This window comes from Ovis aries, chromosome 15, assembly GCF_016772045.2.
Source record: "Ovis aries strain OAR_USU_Benz2616 breed Rambouillet chromosome 15, ARS-UI_Ramb_v3.0, whole genome shotgun sequence".
NCBI lineage: Eukaryota > Metazoa > Chordata > Mammalia > Artiodactyla > Bovidae > Ovis > Ovis aries.
In genome coordinates, this window is record NC_056068.1 from 76,165,412 (window position 1) to 76,185,645 (window position 20,234).

Consider the following 20,234-nt stretch of genomic DNA (forward strand, 5'->3'; position numbering starts at 1 on the left):
AACTAGCGGATATATTTAAAGATATTTCTACATTTCTCTTTTCTTACTTGTCTACATCCGGAAACCCCTGGCAGATGGAACTCACCATTTTTAACAGCCACACTCTCTCTGGTTCCCCCACCAAACTCTAGATGGGCTCTTCTGGCTCATGACCATTTTCCAGTGTCATCCCAACCCCCAGTACATTAAGGAGTCTAATGATGGAAATTCTGACCCGAGTGAGAGGAAAGGGCAGAGAGAAGGCAGCATGTGGTGTTTCTAGCAGGGTCTTGCCCATCCCCTTACTGGCGGCCAGCAGTCCTCAGCTCCTAGTGGCGGGAATGCTGACTATGTTATTGTGAAATCATTTGTATATTGTGAAGTGCTTTGCATGTGATGGAGTGATTTGCATAGGTAGGGAGGGCATCTTGGAGATCCCAGAGCAGCATCCCTGAGTGTCTTCCTCCCTTTACAAAGTAAGTAAGTTGGGGCTTCCACTTCAGAACTCAGGAAGCGGAACAGGAGGGCGCCCCAGCAGACCTAAGGGCCTGGCTGATGAGGCAGACAGGACTTTCAGAGGAAAATTGATCTGCTGTGTAGTTGGGGGTCTAGGAAGGGCAAACGTGGGCGAGTGCAGTAGAACAGGGCAACTGGTGTAGCACGTGACAGCCCTGTGCTGTCGGAGCCCCCGGTAACAGTGACACATGGACCCACCGCAGGAGCAGATGAGGGTCAGAGGCTCGGAGACTCCCACCCCCGACACAATCTCTACCCAAGGGGGCACCCAAGTGCCCCTTTCCTAGTATTATATGGTCCTGGCTGATTCCCCAAGAATGCAAAAGTGGAAATGCCAAACCAGATTTCCACGATCCTGCAAGTGAGAGGTGCTCTCACATACTCTGGGTCCAGGGACACCCAGGTTTGAATCGGGCTTCTGCCATCCGTGCGACCCTGAGCTAACAGTCCCCGCCTTAATGGGACAGACCCGAGGATTCAGTGAAGACAGTATGATCAGAGTGAATGGCACGTCATAGACGTTCAATTAAACTGCAATAATAACGATGCTACTGTTTGCTGCCCTCGTCTAAAGTGACGGAAGCACAGAGTCTCTGCTCCCCAAGGTTTGGAGTTTACCGGGCAGCAACGTCGGGCCACCGTGCATTGGACTCCAAAGGGTTACAAGCCCTGGAGACAAAAGGCTTGAGGTTCCCAGTGAAAAACCAAAGCATAAAAATAATTCGATGAGTAAGAATAAAATTCCCTCTTCTGAGGTTCCCGGGGCTAGGCCCCTCCCTGTGGCAGGCACTTCTCCTTTCCCTGGCTCATGGAGGAGCCAGGCCCGGCTGACTCAGAGCGGGAGCACGGCAGCTGTCCCCCGCCCCGCACACCCGGACCCCGGCCCGGGGCGGCGCCGTCCAGCGGCCGAGCGCGCCCCCGTGCGGCCGCGGCCGGCACCGCCGCCCGAGAGAGGAAGCGGCGGCCGGGCCCCGCAAGCCCAAGTCCCCCGGCCGCTCGCGGTCCCTGCGGGGGCCGCTGCCTCCGCCCTCGCGCAGCCAGGCCGAGCCGGGTGCCCACGGGGCTCCCACTTCCGCCCGACGCTCCCCGCCGCCGTCCCCGGTCCGGCCCGAGCGGAAGTGCGCCAGCCTCCTGGGTCCCCCATAGCCTCGAGGCGGAAGCGCGCCCCTTTGCCGCCGCTCCCCCCGCGACCCCGCGGCGCGCGGCGCGCCGGGTTCCGGACAGGTCCCGTGTGACGTGGCCGCGCGCTGGGGGCGGCTCCGGGCCCGGGCGGAGGGGGGCGCCGGGCCGGGCGGGGCAGAGCCGGGGCGGGGCGCGGCGCAGCAGCTGGATGGCCGGGGCCGCCCGGAGCGCCGCCGCCGCCGCACGGTGAGTGACCGCCCGACGCCCGGGGCCGGAGCCCCGGACGGGACGGACTCTGCCGATCCCCTTGTCCAGGTCAGACCTGGGCCTCTCGCGCGGGACGTAAAACTTCCTTGGGCTCTTCTCCTCTGTCTCCCACGCGTCGTCCCCATCTCTCCCCGCTCCGCATCTGTTTTTGGCTCTCCCCCTCTTCACTCTGCCGCTCTTGCTTCCCCCCTTCTCTCTTCCTCTCTGACTCTCTCGGTACCCCCCATCTCCTGTTCCACACTTGGGGCCCCCTCACCTCTAACCGTGACCCACCTCTGCCTCCCAAGCCCGGCCTCCTGCCCGCAGTCCCGCCTTTGGTCCCCAGTGGAGCCCAGTGGGTTTCATCAGGGTCCCATTATGGCCTGGAGATCCCAGACCCTAGCGTCTCTTCCAGCTGCTTTCCCTCCCTCCCACCTCCATCAGGAGATGAGGAAACTGAGGCAAGGACATCACCGGCTCAAGGTCACAGCCGGCCTGAGGCTGGGCCGACCACATTTAAACCTCATGCCTGAGTTTCCAGGTTGAACTTCCCTCTTGGTTGACTCACATCCAGATCCTGTGATCTGCCCGCTGGGTATACTCGGGCTGCCCCTTAACGTGAGGAGGGCTCTCTGTACCTTCACAATGCCAGGCAGGCTCACCGGATGGGCAGACTCATCTCACCATCACGACCAAGTGAGGGAGGCCATACTGATCTCCCTCGGAGGAGGAGGAGACTAAGGGCTCAGAGAAGAGCTTTAGGGACTTGTCCACAGTCAGGCGAGGTGGGCACGGCAGCCCACTCCAGTATTCTTGCCTGGAGAATCCCCATGGACAGAGGAGCCTGGCGGGCTGCAGTCCTCGGGGTCGCAAAGAGTCGACAGGGCTAAGCGATTGAGCACACAGCGCGGCAAGCCCAGCAGCTTTAAGCGTGGAGCGCAGAGCTAAGGGTGGGTCTTGGATGCCGTGCCCTGTGCATCTGGGAGGCTACTCGTTACTGAAGGAGCCTCTCTCTTCTGTCTCACCTCGCCTCTTGTCTGTCTCCGGGCCCCGGGATATTAGACTCATTTCCTAGGAAGAAGCCCTGATGGTCTTGACCTAGCCCAGCTGCTTGGCTTCCGCCACCTGCGTTTCCTAAGCTCGTCCCGTCAAGTTAGACAGTGCCGCCGGCTGCCGCCCCTGGGGGTGTCCTCATTGGGGCGCATCCTGGCAGCCAAGCTTTCTCCCCTGGCAGCCAGACACCCTGATGGAGCGGGCCTGCCGGTGGCTGAAGGGAACCCAGCCAGCGCCTCACCCTGTCATTAAGGAAAGTTTAGCCCTAGGCGGACAGGCTGACACAAAGTCTGGAACTGGCTCCCAAGGAAAAAAAAAGTGTGTGGTCTTTGGAAGTGGGGTGTGGAGGAGCAGAGCCCCATTGCTCCGTGCACCCCTCACAGGGGTCCTTGGAGGCCCTGGGGGAGGCAGGCAGGAGGGTGAGCACCGTGGCCACCGGGAGCACAGGGAGGGTCCAGGTGCCACGTTTTCTAAGCAGGTGCGCGGCCAAGGGTGGCCGCTCATGCAAGCGGCCTTTGTGTGTTTTTTCAGCACGTGGCATGCCTGGATGTCCCTGCCCCGGCATCGGCATGGCGGGACAGAGGCTCCTCTTCCTCGTGGCTCTTGCCCTGGAGCTCCTGGGAGGGGCTGGGGGCTCCCAGCAGGCCCTCCGGAGCCGGGGGGTGGCAGCAGCCTGTCGCCTGGACAATAAGGAGAGTGAGTCCTGGGGGGCCCTGCTGAGTGGAGAGAGGCTGGAGACGTGGATCTGCTCCCTCCTGGGCTCGCTCATGGTGGGGCTCAGCGGGGTCTTCCCTCTGCTTGTCATTCCCTTGGAGATGGGGACCACGTTGCGCTCAGAAGGTGAGTGATCCCCCCTCTGGCACCCAGGGGCAGCAGGTGACTGGGGAACCATGCCGCTGCCCTTCCTGGGAGAGCCGGGTCTCGTCCCAGGCGGCAGCGTGTCTGAGGCAGAGGGCTGGACTGAGTACAGCTCTTCCCCGCGGTCCTGTGAGCCAGGCTGCGCCGTGCTTCTTTGTTCATCCATCTGTGCACCTGTTTATTCTGAAAGATGAACGTCAGCGAACGTTCACTGCGAAGCAAGAGGCAAGGCTGGAAATAGGACGCCAGGCTGCCTGGGGTTCAAAGCCTGGCTCTGCCACTCTGGGTAGTATTGCATGAGTTCCTTAACTTGGCTCTGCCTCAAGGTCCCAACCTTAAAAAAGGGGATAATAACAGTATAAACTTCATAGGTATTGTTGTGACGATTAAATGAGCTAATATCAGTAAAGCGATTGGAAGACTGCCCAGCCACTGAAAAGCCTGGGGGGCATCGTCCACCCTGGCTTCCGGACCTGGGAGGGGGGCGTTCTTGAACACAAGTGGGCCTGCCTCCCGAGTGTCACCTTGTACCATATTTAGCGAGTGAGGAGTGGGTTTGGGGTCTTACTGAGACGTGAGGTAGTGGTACTGGGGGAGCGGGTGGGATGATGCAGGAGAAGATGGTTGCTATTCAGTCCATCCTGATGTTATACCTCTGGGGTGATACATGAAACGCTGTACACAGACCTGATGAGCAGTGGGACTAGGTGTCACCTCTGGCCAGAGTTCCTTGCTGTCTCAACCATGCTTAGGCGTGGAGTGTGCAGGCTTACGTCTCGGGCTCCGACCACAGCGAGGCTGGCTTCGTGTGGCACGTGGTGCCACGGTGACCCCTGCAAGGGTAGGGGTGGTGGGCCCAACACATAAATTAAGCAGTTAACATGGAAAAAAAAAAAAAAGACTGCCCAGCGCTGGGAAGGGGCTCCATGTTCACCAGCCAGTGCCCTGTAAAAAGCGCCGCCTCTCACTCCAGCCCCCATTCAGTGTGCAAAAGGGTGCTCAGACCCAGAGCCCCCAGGGCAGCCTTCCCTGGAACACCGAGAGGCTGGCAGCCCACCTCCTCTAGGGAGGGCACCTGGGAGGTGGGCGCAGGCGTGGCAGAGGGCTTTCCTTGGCTTCCCCTTCCTACCATGTGCGCATGTCCACAGTGACATTCTGTGATGAAAGAGAAACAGGACCAGATGGGGGGCCCTAAAGATGCAGGTGCCTGTCGCCCCCAGCCAGGACAATGTCGTGGAAGTTCTGGACCAGCCCTGGGAACCTTGGAAGCGAGGGTCCCCCAGGAACTTGTGCTGCCTGCCAGGCTTAGGAACCGTTCATTGAGCAGATGGACATGCATGCAGCCGTGCCGGGCACTGGGCTGAGGGCTGGCACTGCAGCTGTGAGCACAGCCCTCTTCAGGCCCGGCGCTCCTGCCCCTCTCATGGCGTCCCTTTGGGGTCAGCCTAGGGAGGACTTGGATTGTTAGCTCCGTGTTACAGATGGGGACGCACGGGCACAGAGAAGTTCTTCGAGGAGCCCAAGGTCACACAGCCTGGAAGCAGTAGCTACCCTGGGATCATACCCCCACCACCAAGCCACCTTTTCCCTCTGGGCCTCAGTTTGTCTACTGAACCAAGGGTTTTGAGACGGCCCCTTTAGGGCACTTCCAACTCTGGGTATTCTAAGTCTGCACAAGTTGTCAGATCTCTGCCACTTCGCTGAGAGTATCAGTGGCTGAGAAGAGAAAAACACTTTAATAAGCATTTCCCGTACATGTTGTCATTTAATTTTCTCAAGATCACTCACTGTCAGATAGATATAATTGTCCCCAGTTTACAGATGATAAGACTGAGTCCTGGAAGTAATCTGCCCAGACTTAGCAGCTGTTGGCTTGGGGAGCTGGGGCCTGTCCGCTCTCTTAGCCCTGGAGCAATAGTGGCTCCACAGGCGCCCTGCAGGACGCGGTGAATTCCTGCTGAACACCAGCCCCTACTGGGGCTGGAGGCTGGGGGCCCGGGGAGGCCAGCAGCCCACGTCCAGCCTTCTAGAGAGGTGCAGTCTGGTTGGGATCACACTAGGAGCCCAGTAAGCTGGGTGGGGAAGGGGTCAGGCCAGGGACTTTGGCCTCGGTTCCCAGGTCCCGCATCTCTGCCTTGTAGCTGGGGCACGGCGCCTGAAACAGCTGCTCAGCTTTGCCTTGGGGGGACTTCTGGGCAATGTGTTTCTCCACCTGCTCCCCGAGGCGTGGGCCTACACGAACAGTGCCAGCTCTGGTGAGTGAGGCCACAGGCTGGGGGGAGGCCAGGAGGGTGGTGGGCAGTGGGTGGGAGCTGGTGTCCAGGCCCAGGAATGGCCTAGGCCCTGCCCACTCTGCAGAATGACTGGGAAAGGGGTTCCTGGACCTCTATCACGATCCCAGTGCCCCGGTTCCAATGGCGACGCCCCCACCCGGGATCTGTGGCCCTGGCTTGGCCTGGCTTGTCAGTGCTGCCCCCTGCAGGTGGTGAGGGGCGGAGCCTGCAGCAGCAACAGCAGCTGGGACTGTGGGTCATTGCTGGCTTCCTGACCTTCCTGGTGTTGGAGAAGTTGTTCTTGGACAGCAAAGGGAAGGAGGAGAACAGCCAGGTGAGCCCCAAACTCCAGAGCCTACACAGGTCAGCCTTCGTTCTGTGGTGGTGCTAGGACCTGGAGGCCCAGGTTTTGAGTCAGTTCAGTTCAGTCCCTCAGTCGTGTCCAACTGTTCGTGACCCCATGGACTGCAGCACACCAGGCCTCCCTGTCCATCACCAACTCCCGAAGTTTACTCAAACCCACGTCCATCGAGTTGGTGATGCCATCCAACCATCTCATCCTCTGTCGTCCCCTTCTCCTCTCACCCTCAGTCTTTCCCAGCGTCAGGGTCTTTTCCAGTGAGTCAGTTATTCGCATTAGGTGGCCAAAGTATTGGAGTTTCAGCATCAGCCCTTCCAATGAATATTCAGGTTTTGAGTCAAGCCCTAAAGAAGACGGTCTCTCGGCCCTTTGCTGGGAGCTCTAGGAGGCTGGGCCAGCTTGTCTGGAAGGATCCTGGCCCCAGCCCCTGCTGTGACTTGCCCCATGGACGATAGTGACAGCAGTGTGGAGGGCAGAGGGCCTGTTGGGTCTGGGGTCACTCCGCTGGTTGAGCAGTGAGGTCTAGCCAGATAAAAGGGGTCTCCCCTGTCTCACTCCCTTTGTTTACCCTGGCCAAGTGGGGGGCATCTAATGTCACCTCTCCCCCCTTCTCCTGGCCCTAGGCCCCCAGCAAAGACCCCGCAGCTGCTGCCGCGCTCAATGGAGGCCACTATCTGGCCCAGCCGGCTGCAGAGCCCGGCCTGAGCGCCGTGGTCCGGAACATCAAAGTGAGTGGCCCGCTCGGGGCCCCCCTTCCTACAGCTGCCCCACCCCGAGTGGCCGGCCCGGCTCAGGCCTGCCTGCCCGGCTCAACCCAACCCTGTCCCTCCTCACCCAGGTCAGCGGCTATCTCAACCTGCTGGCCAACACCATAGACAACTTCACCCACGGGCTGGCTGTGGCCGCCAGCTTCCTAGTGAGCAAGAAGGTGAGTGGGGCTGGGGCGGGGCGGGGGCGCAGGCCAGCGCGATGGGCATGCGGGGCCCACATTGACCAGGTGGCCCTGCCTCCAGTCCACCTGCCTCTTCCACGCTCCCCGCACCCAGCACCTTATCCCAGCCTCCTTACTGCAAACACTCCTCGTTGGGACCACGGGCCTCAGCCAAGCTGCTAGACTCGGCCTCTGCCTGCTTCTAGACGCTTCTCCCCACTCCTGCTCCTTCTGCGCTCTGTGCTTGGGCCCCGAGGTCCAGCACCCTGGAACTGGCCCACCTTGTCCCCCTCTGGTGGCTCCTTCCTCCCTGCTGCCTCTGCTGGGAGTGTTCTTTCTCCCACTCTCATCCTTCAGGCCTCTGTTCCAAAAGCACTTTCTCAAAGAGGCCTCTGCTGACTCCTCGTCTGTCAGGCCCCTCGTGTCCCATGGCACGTAGTCCATCCGGTCCCCATGGCCCCTGTCACGGTGTGTAGTCACACGGCTCCTTCTGTGTTTACTCAGCCCTTGCCTCTCCCCCCACCGACTGTTAGCTTCTCGGGGGCGGATTCCTGGTCTGTTGTATTCGCTTCTGTATTTCTAGTAGCCCAACGGTGTCCGGCCAAGGCACCCAGGGCAGATACTGGTAGGATGAGTGGACAGGTGGGTGCCCTCAACACAGACCCCGCCCCCCACTCCCTTCCCTCCAGATCGGGCTCCTGACCACCATGGCCATCCTGCTGCATGAGATCCCCCATGAGGTGAGTGCCGCAGGGTCCCCGTGATCAGCCACGGGGGTGTGCAGCTGGTGGGGGTACTTTGGGAGGGACTGCCCAGCAATGGCTGGCTTGGGGGGCTGCACCAGAGGCCTGGGGCCCCTTAGTCTACTCAGGCCACAGCCACCATTGCAGCCGCGCCCCAGCCGCCTCGGGACTGGGGGCTCAGCAGAGGGGATGTAGGCCGGGGGTCCCAGCGATGGGGCTGCTGCTCGGGGTTTGGTGGACCCATCCACACCTGAGATGCTCAGGGCGTCTGGCCCCACCGGGACCCAGAGTGATCATCTGGACCTCCCCTCAGGTGGGCGACTTTGCCATCTTGCTCCGGGCCGGCTTTGACCGATGGAGCGCAGCCAAGCTGCAGCTCTCGACGGCACTGGGGGGCCTGCTGGGCGCCTGCTTCGCCATCTGTGCGCAGTCCCCCAAGGGAGTAGGTACGGGCGTGGGGGTGGTGGCGGTCTGCAGAGGGGCTCTGGCCGAAGGGCACGGCTGCCCTGACCCGGGTATCCAAGCCCGGCTCTGCCCGGGTCCACCTCACGGGAGGGGGGTCGGTCGGTACACGTGGCCGCCCAGCACCCCCAGCCAGTCAGGGCTCCTCCCCCTGCTGCAGAGGAGACGGTGGCCTGGATCCTGCCCTTCACCTCCGGCGGCTTTCTCTACATCGCCCTGGTGAACGTGCTGCCCGACCTCCTGGAGGAAGACGACCCATGGTGAGCTGCCCACCGGCACTGCCGTTGGCAGGCCCCTGCCCGCTGCCTGTCGGCCCGTGCGGCCCTCTGAGCCCCGGCCCTCTCGCCCGCAGGCACTCCCTGCAGCAGGTGCTTCTGCTCTGTGCGGGCATCGTGGTAATGGTGCTGTTCTCGGTCTTCGTGGAGTGACTGTCCCCGGCGCCCCACCCCTGCACAGCAATAAGAGACTCGGATTCACTCTGTGACCGTGTGTGTGTGTGTGTGTGTGTGTGTGTGAGCGAATATGCGTGTGTCAGAGAGCGAGTGCGCCGCCAACCCAACACGAGGGTGGTGTGTGTGTGTGTGTGTCGTGCACATGTGGCCAGAGGTGTGTGCGAGGCCGACACTGTGATCCCTGATGCCCGGGGCCCGCCCACTGGTCGTCTCCCCTGCCACCCCGTGGGCTTGCACCTCCGGAGTCAGCAGTGAGGCAGGGAGCGCCAATCCCAAGCAGAGGCGTCTGCGCAGGATGCTGGGAGGAGCGAGCCGCCCCAGGAACCAGGCCTGCAGCGAGCCCCAAGGCTGTCCCCCGCTGAGGCCTCGGGGCCCCTGGGCCTTGGGGGTAAGCCCCTGGGCGCATGCACCCAGCTCCGAGCAGCCAGGGACCAAGGCTGGGCACCTTTTCTCGGCCGTGGCCCTATCCTCCCTTCACCAGCTCCGAGGCCAAAGAGAGGAGAGGCGGCTGCTTCGCCCCCAGCTCCACTCAGCGCTGATGGTCCTACTCCACCCAGCGCGGAGCTGGGAGATGCTTTCTAAGACCTGTTCCCCATCAGCCCTGGGCCGGCTCCTGTTCCCCCGCTGCGAATGCTCCCTGGCAGCACCAGCAGCTCTTGCCACCTCCAGCTGCCAAACAGCAGCCAGCAGGGCAGCAAGCAGCCCCAGGCCAGTGTCCTCCCCATCCACTTGGGTGCTCCTGCCAGCCTGGGGTCTGGCAGACACTCTGGGGACAGGAAGACAGGGAACGGTGGCTGCCCGCCCCTGACACAGGCCCCCTTCCCCAGCCACCGCGGGTGGGGCTGGGTGGGGGCGGTGAGGGCTCCACGTTGTCAGCACTCAGGAATGTGCTCCGGGAGAATGCTGAAGCCATAATCCCCAGCTATTTCCCTTGGCCGAGGCCCAGGTACTCAGCTGGCCTGCTCCACAGCCAGGCTCCAGCCCCGCCGCTTGGCCGTGGGCGTCGGGAGGAGTTGCCGTCAGGAGGGGCTGATCGGTTTTATAGCAGTTTTGCTGTGGTTCCGTTTGTATCTGTAAATAACTTGTTGTATAGATGAGATGCAAATAAATATACACGAACTGGCTGCCTCTGTTCTGCACACGAAAGCCGGGCACCTCGTGTCCCCGCCAGGTTGGCTGCTCTGCGCACGGCTCCTGCAGGTTGCCCAGCCTGTCATCCCCACCTTCAGCCCTTCTGCTCATCTTTGCACTCTCTTGAGCTGCTTCTCCGAACAGGGTATAAACATTCCACATTTCTCTGGCTTGTTCTGTTGTTAGCTTATGTCAATAAAACAAGCCTGGTTCTAGGCTATTGTAGCCCACGTCACCCCCAAGGCTGGTGTTCTCGCAGACCTGCGAACCAAGGGCTTCTTCCCAGCCTGGCCTAAGCAACTTCACCACGGGAGGGAGCTCCACCCACAAAGTCGTCTCCAGGTTTGGCCTCCATGAAATTATTTTTTGTTAAAAAGAAAAAAATGAGATCTTTATTCTAAACCACACCCTCCCCTCCAGTGAACAGGCTGAGTAAAGCCAGCATCAGGAGCTGCTTCCTGGGAGAAGGCGGATGGGGAGCCCGCTTCCTCTCCCACCTTTTGCAGGTGGTGGGGGGAGCAGAGAGTCTGGTTCAGGGTGTGACGCCCAGGTCGGCTGGCTCCGTGGCGGGGAAGGCCTGGCTCTGACTCACCATCTTCAGTGAAAAGGGACCTGGTCTACCTGTTCGAGACAGCCAGGGCCTGGTGGGCCCAGGCCTGATGAATGGAGGGCCCCCACCAGCCCTCAGCAGGCGCGGGATGTCAGTGCACTCAGCCCGCTGAGGGAGGCAGCCAGGTACCATTTACAGATGGGGGCTCCGCGGTCAGGGGTGAGAAGCCTGAGGCCTCGCTCAGGTGGGGACGCCCAGGAGAGGGACAGAGCCCCATGAGGCTGTGCTGGGGCTGCTCTGGAATGGTGTGTGGGGGGGTGGAAGTCAGTGGGACCGATCACCAAGGAGCGCGCAGCGGGGGTGCCCCCTGACTCAGGCTGGCGGCAGTGGGAGAGGGAGGGGCCTCCGGACTGGCAGCAGTTCTGGGATTGTGGACACGGCCTCTCAGAGGGGATGGAAAAAGAGGGTAAGGGGCTCTTGCCAGGGGGCAAGTGAGAGCCGAAGGGGTGTTCTCGAAGGGTTGCTGTTTTAACAGGCTGTTTGAGGGGGCGGGAGGGAGTCAAACCTGCTAACGACAACACAGTAGGCTTTGTGCTCACTCCTAGGTTTGAATCCTGGCTATGCCATCTAAGAGTTGTGTGGTCTTGGCCCCGCTGCTCAGATGCATCCATAAAATAGGGCTGCCCTACTGGTGGCTGAAATTAACTAGATACAATTATGCATAAGATCCGCAAAGCATGTGGCCCAGGCCGAGCCCTCAGCCAGCGGTGAACCACCCAGTTAGGTTTCAGGCGGCAGAGCTGGAAGGGTGGCAGGCAGATGACCAGCAAGATGGTAAAGGGCTCTGACAGGACGTGGGGCGTCACAGGGACGGGGCTGGGGGCAGGACCAGGGGAGGGAGAGGACACAGCGTGAGCGGGGTTAGGCCTAGAAGGGCTCTCAGTGGGTCTGCTTGAAGCTCATTTTTCAGCGGGAGGAAATGGGCCAACAGCGAACCAGGACGTGGAGACAAACAGAAGGCTTGGCAGCCAGGAACCAGGGAGCCAAGGCCCAGGGCCTGGCTTTACCAGGAAGCAAGGTCGAGGGCCAGAGCACCAAGATTCAAAAGGAAGGGAAACACTAGTTTGGCTTCTATGTGGGCCCCTCAGGTGAGCTGCAAGTTAACAAGAATTTTCAGAAGCTCAGACTGAGAGGTGGGGTGGGGAGTGTGCAGTCAGAGGGGTCTGGAGGCCAGGAGACCCCAGGGAGCAGCTGGGGCGCACACCCATCCCTGCCAGGGGGCCCTGCCCTGACAACTGGTCTGAGGCCCATGGCTCGCTCAGGTTTCCAGCAGCAGCACCCAGGGAAGGGCCTCCAGCATACAACCCTACTCCTCTACCCAAGGCCCAGGGAAGGCGAGACAGACAGGCAGCAGGAACAGAAGCATCCTTTATTGCGCAGGTTTGCCAGCAGGAGGCCCCTAGGCGTAGTACTGCAGGTTGGCCTTCTTCTTGGCCTGCACTTCCAGGATGCCCTCCATGTAGTCCTCGTGGGTGAGCTCCGTGGCGCCTCTGCGCAGCGCAATCATGCCCTGCGCCCAGACAGACGGACAGGCTCTGGGTCCCTTCCCATGCCCCAGCCCCCAGGACAGACACACAGGCTCTCGGGTCCCTCCCCACGCCCCAGCCCCCAGACAGACAGACAGGCTCTGGGCCCCTCCCCACGCCCCAGAACAGACAGGCTCTTGGGCCCCTCCCCACGCCCCAGCCCAGCTCCCGGAGGCCTCCACCTTCTCAGCCCCACCCTCGGCCGCCTCCACCAGCCTAAGCAGGGAGGTGGTATGAAGCGCCCACCCTCCGCGGCCCACACTCACCGCCTCCACACACACTGCCTTGCACTGGGCCCCATTGAAGTCATCCGTACAGCGGGCCAGTTCCTCGTAGTTCACATCAGGACTGTGGGGAGGTGGGGCGAGACTCAGTGACTTACGGGGAGGGGGGCAGGAAGAGCAGCTGTCCCCTACACGCTCCCTCAGGCAGCGAGGTCGACACGCCCGGATCACAGGCGAGTCCCTTCCCCACTGGGCCTCGTCCCTCCGTCCCTCTGCACAGGGCAGCGGGGAGGCATGAGGGAGGGAGGTCAGAGTAGGTTAGACCAAGTCATTTCTCGTGTCTCCAGCCTTCGACATGCACCTGGACCCCAGGATCCAGTCTGGGGGGAGCAGAAGGTCGTGGAGACAGAAGACAGCCATCCGACTGTCTCTCAGGCGGCACGGGGCCTGCACCAGCGCAGCACTGCACCGACTCCCCTCCTGAGCCAAGCACTGCACCTGACATTATCACAACCTCAGGAGATTTCAGCTCTCACCCCCAAGTCCCAGGAAGAAAACCAAGGCTTATGCCACCTGCGGACGGTCACACAGATCTGAACCCAGGTCTGCCTGGCCCCTGGCAGCGGGGGAGGCCAGGAAACGGCCTGGGCCAGCTCGCCTTCCGATCCCGGGGGCAGGGGTGTGTGTGCAGGTGAACGCTAAGGATCCCGGGCCCCAGTAAGGCTGTGTGTCAGGTCAGGCACCTGGGAGAAACGGAGGGCGCCGTGGGGACGGCGCTGTGTGAACGGGAGGTGGAGGGAGAGGGGAAGCCTGGGGAGGCTCAGTACGAAGAGGACTGGGACGGCTCTGCCACCCCTGAGGTCTCAGCGCCTCGCTCGGGACTTTTCCCACCTGACGTTCATCTTCCGGGAGTGGATCTGCATGATTCTGGCCCGGGCCTCCTCGTTGGGCATGGGGAACTCGATCTTGCGGTCCAGGCGGCCTGAGCGGAGCAGGGCGGGATCCAAGATGTCCACTCTGTTGGTGGCCGCGATGACCTGAGGAGGAGACGTGGCCGCTTGAATCAAGAGGGAGCTTCAGAGACTGGCGACAGGCACGGCCCCGACAGGCAAGGAGGCGGCCTGGGTCAGGTGAGACGGCACCGGATACTCAAGACCGCCTCTAACTTGAGCCGCGCCAGTGAAACGACAGGAGATCCCGGACCTCAGCGCCCCTCCTTCCCCTGTGAAGACAACACTCACCTTCACTTGGGTGTTGGGCTGGAAGCCGTCCAGCTGGTTCAGCAGCTCCAGCATGGTCCTCTGCACCTCCCGGTCCCCGGCCTTCTCACTGTCGAAGCTGGGCCCCAAAGGAGACACTGGTGAGGCCACAGCTCGGGGGGCACCCTCCCCTGTTCCACCACCGGAAGCCCAACCCAACCCATCCCGGGGCTGAGAGGAGTCCCGCTCAGCCTGGGGGTCCCCAGCCCAGGGACCAGCACAGAAATGGTGTCAGAGGTGAGAGCTCCTGGGCTCAGGTGCCAAACTGAGGACAGAGCAGTGAGCAAAACCCGCTGCCTGGCCTGCACCCCTAATGAAGGTGCCATCACAAACTGAGCTAAAATTCAGAAGGAATACAGGATCTGGCCCAGACTTGGCGTACAACAGGGGGCCCAGGCAGCTGTCCCTGAGGAAATGTCTCTCAGGCTGAGATCTGAAGGCTGAAAACACATCACTGGGCAACCGACCAGTGGAGATCAGGGAAAAAGGAAAAGCACATTCCAGAGAGAAAAGAGCAGGTGGCGAATCTCTGCCAACGAGTGGGCCTGCAAACGGGGGCCGCCTGGAGGAAGCCAGGGGCGGCGGGGAGGTGAGGGCAGGGACAGGGTGAGGCTGGAGGGGAGCCGGGGCACCAACACAGGGGCCCTGCAGGCCGTGGCAAGCCCAGCGATTATGCCATGGAGCAGCAGGGAGGCCTGGCAGGGGAAAGCAGGCTCTGCTTGCGTGAGGGGCTGGGGGAGCCGGTGAGTGAAGCTCTGAGGGAAACCTGCTGGCACCTGTGAGGAGAAAGGATGGTGGGGGAAAAGAAACGAAGCAGGGAGGCTAGTCAGAAGAGCATTAGGAAGTCCAAGCACACGGACAGAGCTGCCAGCATCCCGGGGCAAGCAGAGTGCGAGAGCGGGAATCCAGACCCAAACTGGTGGGACCCCGCACCCCTCACCGCTTGGTGCCGATGGCGTCCAGCTCATCAATGAAGATGATGGACGGCGCTTTCTCCTTGGCCAGCGCAAAGGCGTCCCGGACGAGCTTGGCACCGTCCCCGATGAACATCTGCACCAGCTGGGGGCCAGCCAGCTTCAGGAAGGTGGCCTGGGGTGGGGGGGTGACAGAATCAGGCCAAAGGCGCGACAAGAGGCCCCTTCAACTCAAGCCCACCCGGCTGAGTTTCAGCTCCTGCCCATCTCCCCTCATCCTTCCCAAGGCACTCACCTTGGTCTGTGCAGCACAGGCCCGGGCCAGCAGGGTCTTCCCCGTACCTGGGGGCCCGTACATCAGCACGCCCTTTGGGGGCTGGATCCCTAAGTTCTCAAACTTCTCCTTGTGGTTCATTGGCAGGACAATGGCCTCCACTAGCTGCCAGGAAGAAGACCTGGGTGAGGACAGGGAACCCTGTGGGCTCCCACCGCCTAACCCTATCTGTAGCCCTCCCACTCAACTCAGGGACACGGCCGTCTCCTTGCCCCACATCCAGAGGACACAGAACGCTCACTCCCACCAAGGTTGGCGGTGGACTCCCAGAACAGCAGGACGGGGCAGAAGGACGGTCTAAGAACCGGAGCCTGAGCTCCGGTCCTGGCTCTGGCCCTAACCGTCTGAGATCCTGAGCAAGTTGTTCAAACCCTCCAGAGCTCAGTCTTCCAAACTGTTGCATGGCCACTTCCCTGCCTCCCTAGAGGCTACGAGGGTAAGAGGCACGGGAGGAGCAGCGCTGGGCCACCGAGGCGCCGGGACTCCCTCACCTCCTGGATCTGCTTATCCAGGCCCCCGATGTCACTGTACTGCTCCGTGGGTCTCTCGTCCACCTCCATGGCCTTCACCCGCGAGTCGTACTCGGTGGGCAGGGTCTCCAGGATCAGATAGGAGTCTTTGTTCACACCCTGGGGACACAGCATGAAAGCCTCAGCTCTGTCCCAGCGCAAGGCCTACCTAAGTGACTGGGGGACAGGTGTCCAGAGTGAAAGGAGAGCCACAGGACTGGGCAACACAAGAGTCAAAGGGCAGGCAGCTCTGCAAACGTTCAGGACCCACAGTGACCTAAGCCGGGGCCAGGGGCTCGGCTCAGCAGTGGGAGAAACCTGGCTGGAAAAGGCCCGCCTGGGCTCAGGGACACCACTCACCACCAAGTCTCCCGGCTTCAGCTTTTCGGCATCCACCAAGCCAATCACAGGCAGGAAATAGGTCTGCAGAAGGATTCCAGGTGCAGCCTCAGTCGCTGCCCTCAGGCAGGTCCCCGAGTCCTGTCCCACCCCCCAAGCCTCGGCACTCCCCTCTTGAGCCAGCCCCACCTGCCGTGTGGAGGTTTTGATGACCGCACACTTGCCCTTCCTCTGGGAGTCTAGATCGATGTTTGCACCATCTTCCTCTTGGTCGTTGGGATCAACATCTAGGAGCTGGGAGAGGAAGACGCTCAGATCGAGAGGCCTTGCTCAGCCCCCCTGTACTCTGCAGAGCCCAGCACTTCTGGGGCCTAGACAACCTCAACACTCCCAGGGCTCACCATCCCTACCTCACTCCTCAGCCTAGCCCTGAGCCCAGCCCCCCCTGTACTCTGCAGAGCCCAGCACTTCTGGGGCCTAGACAACCTCAACACTCCCAGGGCTCACCATCCCTACCTCACTCCTCAGCCTAGCCCCGAGCCCAGCAAAGGTACGGTTAATAAATCGGAAGATTAGTGTGATCTCTGCTCAGGTGCTGCTTCCCTGCACAGAGCTCATCTATCCCCCGAGGAAAAATACCCAGTAGAAAAAGAAACACAAAGCTTCCAATGCCTTTTCAGGCCTGTATATTCCCCTGAAAACTTACAGTGGGGAGGAGAACCTAAGAGGTTTAGATCCTACATGCAATTTAGGCCTCAAGAGGCCCACCCACCCTTTCCCCAATGGCAGGCTGCCTCCAAGCCCCACTGACCCCTCTTCCCCTCCACATACACACACACCTCGATGACGTTGGAGACCAGGTACGGCAGGGTCTTGTTCACTTTGATCTTCTCGCTGTTCTCTTTGATCTTGTCCTTCATGGCCTGGAGTTCGTGGGTGACTCGCAACACTTCACTCTTCATGATCTGGGATGAGGGTGAATGGAAGGAAATATTCAGCCTTACCTCAGCTTATCTGAGGGCCACTTAATTGGAGCACCTTATCCAGGCGGCCAGAGGAACCCTCCTGCACCCCTTCACTCAGCTCAAAGGCTCTCTGAATGCTCAGCCTGACTGTCCACAACCAGCAAAGGTCGAAACAGGAGGCCCGTCGGGAAACCTCCAGGGTAAGCAGTTGTACTAAAGGGAAAAAGCCAGACTTTGAGTTGAGCACACACGGGCTTCAGGTTCTGCCTTTCATTACAGGCTCCATATCTCACCACAGTAAAACACAAAACAACAACAACAAAAACACCTCTTTTAGCCTCAGTTTGCTCATCTGTAAAGTGGGGGTTTCTTAAAAGACAGACTCTCAAGAGGAATACTGGAAAGACCAAGCTGGGAACAGCAGTCAGCCAATTCCTTCTCTCAGGCCTGCTCTCCCACCCCGGCCCTCTCCCCCTCCCTTTTAAAACTTAGTTTTCTCTTTTTCTGGTCTGAGGAGGAAACCGCGGTCCCCACACTCTCGGAGGGAGGCTGGGGACGACGTGAGAGCACCAGGGCCTGCCGTGTGCGGGGGGACGCGGGCAGGGAGAGGGGCTTCACTGCCCACCTTGATTTCACTGTCCAGCAGCCGTGTGCGCTGGATGATCTCTTCTGTGGACATCTTGAGAACTTCCTCCCCGATTCCATCTTGCTGTGAAAAAAATAAAATTTTTTTTCTTAAATTCAAGGCAGTTAACTCAGCACTGTGAGTTAGCCAACTCTTTGCCTCAATTAACCCACTATCCGCAAAAAAAAAAAAACCAGAACGGAGTCGCGACTGCATACCAAGCGGCCCCAATCCCGGGACCGGGCTCGACCTTGACCCCCGCAGCCACCGCCTCCCCTCCCGCCAGCGGGGTCTCCCCGTGGCCCGGGCTCCAGAACCGCCAGCTTCCCCAGCGCGCACCTCAGCCTCGTCCCACACGGTCGCCATCTTCTCCTGCCGAGTCACCGGCCTCTCGAGTTTCGGCAGCAGATTCACCATCTGCGAGAGCAGCCTGAAGACTGCACCGCGCGGCAGCCGCGGGGAGAGATTAATATGACAATATTGCCTCTCTTTACGTCTGCTCTTGACTAGTGAGACTCCGTCAACGAGTCCTGACTCGTGAAAAAAGTTAGCTTGGGCCGCGTTGCGGCGGCGAATCTGCTGCCCGGATTCAAAAGATGAAGCGCAGGCCACAGGGCCCGCCCCCGCGGCTGCTGAAACGTTCCCGCCCTCGTCCTGTTAGTGCCGCCCCGAGAGGAGGATGCGCCATTGGCTGGCACGCCCAGAGGGGCGGGACCTGGCGGGGAGAAGAAACAGAAAGGGGAGGGAGACACGACCCGGTGTCCCCGGGGCCCTTGGGAAATGTAGTCCTAATCAGGCGGGTCATAGGGCGCTTTTGAAGGAGGCGGGGTGGAGGGGGTAGGTCTTTCAACTGCAGAATTGGCCTAGTTAGGAATTAGGGGATTCCCCAAAATAAGTGGGCCTCATCCAATCAGTTCAAGGCCTGAATAGGTCCAAAAGGCTGAATACCCTCAGAGATAGAGGGAACTCCTTCTTCCTGACTGTCTTGAGCTGGGTTTCTTCCAGGCTTGGGTGCTGTGCTTAGTCGCTCAATCATGTCCGACTCTTTATGACACCGTGCACTGCAGCCCGCCAGGCTCCTCCGTCCATGGGGATTCTCCAGGCAAGAATACTGGAGTGAGTTGCCATTTCCTCCTCCAGGGGATCTTCCCAACCCAGGGATCAAGCCCAGGTCTACCCACCCAGCAGGCGGATTCTTTACTGACAGAGCCACAAGGGAAACCCAAGAATAGGGATCCAGGCTTGGGACTTACACTGCAATATCAGTTCTTAACCTTGCTCCTTAGAAGAAAAGTTATGACCAACCTCAGTTCAGTTGCTCAGTCGTGTCTGACCCTTTGCAACCCCATGAATCATCACAGCACGTCAGGCCTCCCTGTCCATCACCAACTCCCAGAGTTCACCCAAACTCATGTGCATCGAGTTGGTGATGCCATCCAGCCATCTCATCCTCTGTTGTCCCCTTCTCCTACCCCTAATCCCTCCCAGCATCAGGGTCTTTTCCAATGAGTCAACACTTCACATGAGGTGGCCAAAGTATTGGAGTTTCAGCCTCAGCATCAGTCCCTCCAATGAATACCCAGGACTTGTCTCCGTCAGAATGGACTGGTTGGATCTCCTTGCAGTCCAAGGGACTCTCAAGAGTCTTCTCCAACACCACAGTTCAAAAGCATCAATACTTTGGTGCTCAGCTTTCTTCACAGCCCAACTCCCACATCCATACATGACCACTGGAAAAACAATAGCCTTAACTAGACGGACCTTTTTAGGCAAAGTAATGTCTCTGCTTTTTAATATGCTGTCTAGGTTGGTCATAACTTTTCTTCCAAGGAGTAAGTGTCTTTTAATTTCATGGCTGCAGTCACCATCTGCAGTGATTTTGGAGCCCCCAAAAATAAAGTCTGACACTGTTTCCACTGTTTCCCATCTATTTCCCATGAAGTGATGGGACCAGATGCCATGATCTTCGTTTTCTGAATGTTGAGCTTTAGGCCAACTTTTTCGCTCTCCTCTTTCACTTTCATCAAGAGGCTTTTAGCTCCTCTTCACTTTCTGCCATAAGGGTGGTGTCATCTGCATATCTGAGGTGATTGATATTTCTCCCGGCAATCTTGATTCCAGCTTGTGTTTCTTCCAGCCCAGCGTTTCTCATGATGTACTTTGCATAGAAGTTCAATAAGCAGGGTGACAATATACAGCCTTGATGTACTCCTTTTCCTGTTTGGAACCAGTCTGTTGTTCCATGTCCAGTTCTAACTGTTGCTTCCTGACCTGATATAGGTTTCTCAAGAGGCAGGTCAGGTGGTCTGGTATTCCCATCTCTTTCAGAATTTTCCACAGTTTATTGTGATCCACACAGTCAAAGGCTTTGGCATAGTCAATAAAGCAGAAATAGATGTTTTTCTGGAACTCTCTTGCTTTTTTGATGATCCAGCCTAGACAGCTTATTAAAAAGCAGAGACATTACTTTGCCAACAAAGGTCTGTCTAGTCAAAGCTATGGTTTTTCCAGTAGTCATGTATGGATGTGAGAGTTGGACTATAAAGAAAGCTGAGCGCTGAAGAATTGATGCTTTTGAACTGTGGTGTTGGAGGAGACTCTTGAGAGTCCCTTGGACTGCAAGGAGATCCACCCAGTCCATCCTAATGGAAATCAGTTCTGAATATTTGTTGGAAGGACTGATGCTGAGGCGGAAGCTCCAATACTTTGGCCACGTGATTCAAAGAACTGACTCATTTGAAAAGACCCTGATGCTGGGAAAGATTGAAGGCAGGAGGAGAAGGGTGAGATGGTTGAATAGCA

The 20,234-nt window shown here is 59.4% G+C and overlaps 2 protein-coding genes across 5 annotated transcripts; one reads left to right on the plus strand and one right to left on the minus strand.

Annotated features, from left to right (window-relative positions):
• The first annotated feature begins 1,809 nt into the window (after positions 1–1,809).
• On the plus strand, positions 1,810–10,120 carry SLC39A13 (solute carrier family 39 member 13). Of its 4 annotated transcripts, none has more exons than XM_027978976.3 (10): positions 1,810–1,863; positions 3,448–3,756; positions 5,916–6,029; positions 6,257–6,381; positions 7,032–7,136; positions 7,247–7,336; positions 8,029–8,079; positions 8,396–8,528; positions 8,705–8,804; positions 8,897–10,120. In XM_027978976.3, the coding sequence occupies exons 2-10, from the start codon at positions 3,456–3,458 to the stop codon at positions 8,970–8,972; spliced, it is 1,095 nt and encodes a 364-aa protein (XP_027834777.1). In that variant the 5' UTR covers positions 1,810–1,863; positions 3,448–3,455; the 3' UTR covers positions 8,973–10,120.
• Positions 10,121–12,087: 1,967 nt separating this feature from the next.
• On the minus strand, positions 12,088–18,044 carry PSMC3 (proteasome 26S subunit, ATPase 3). The gene is made up of 12 exons (XM_004016454.6): positions 17,772–18,044; positions 17,433–17,516; positions 16,682–16,807; positions 16,032–16,136; positions 15,864–15,926; positions 15,486–15,623; positions 14,956–15,099; positions 14,687–14,835; positions 13,729–13,825; positions 13,379–13,524; positions 12,530–12,611; positions 12,088–12,247 (listed from the first exon to the last, which is right to left on the minus strand). The coding sequence occupies exons 1-12, from the start codon at positions 17,847–17,849 to the stop codon at positions 12,137–12,139; spliced, it is 1,323 nt and encodes a 440-aa protein (XP_004016503.2). The 5' UTR covers positions 17,850–18,044; the 3' UTR covers positions 12,088–12,136.
• Between the last annotated feature and the right edge of the window lie 2,190 nt (positions 18,045–20,234).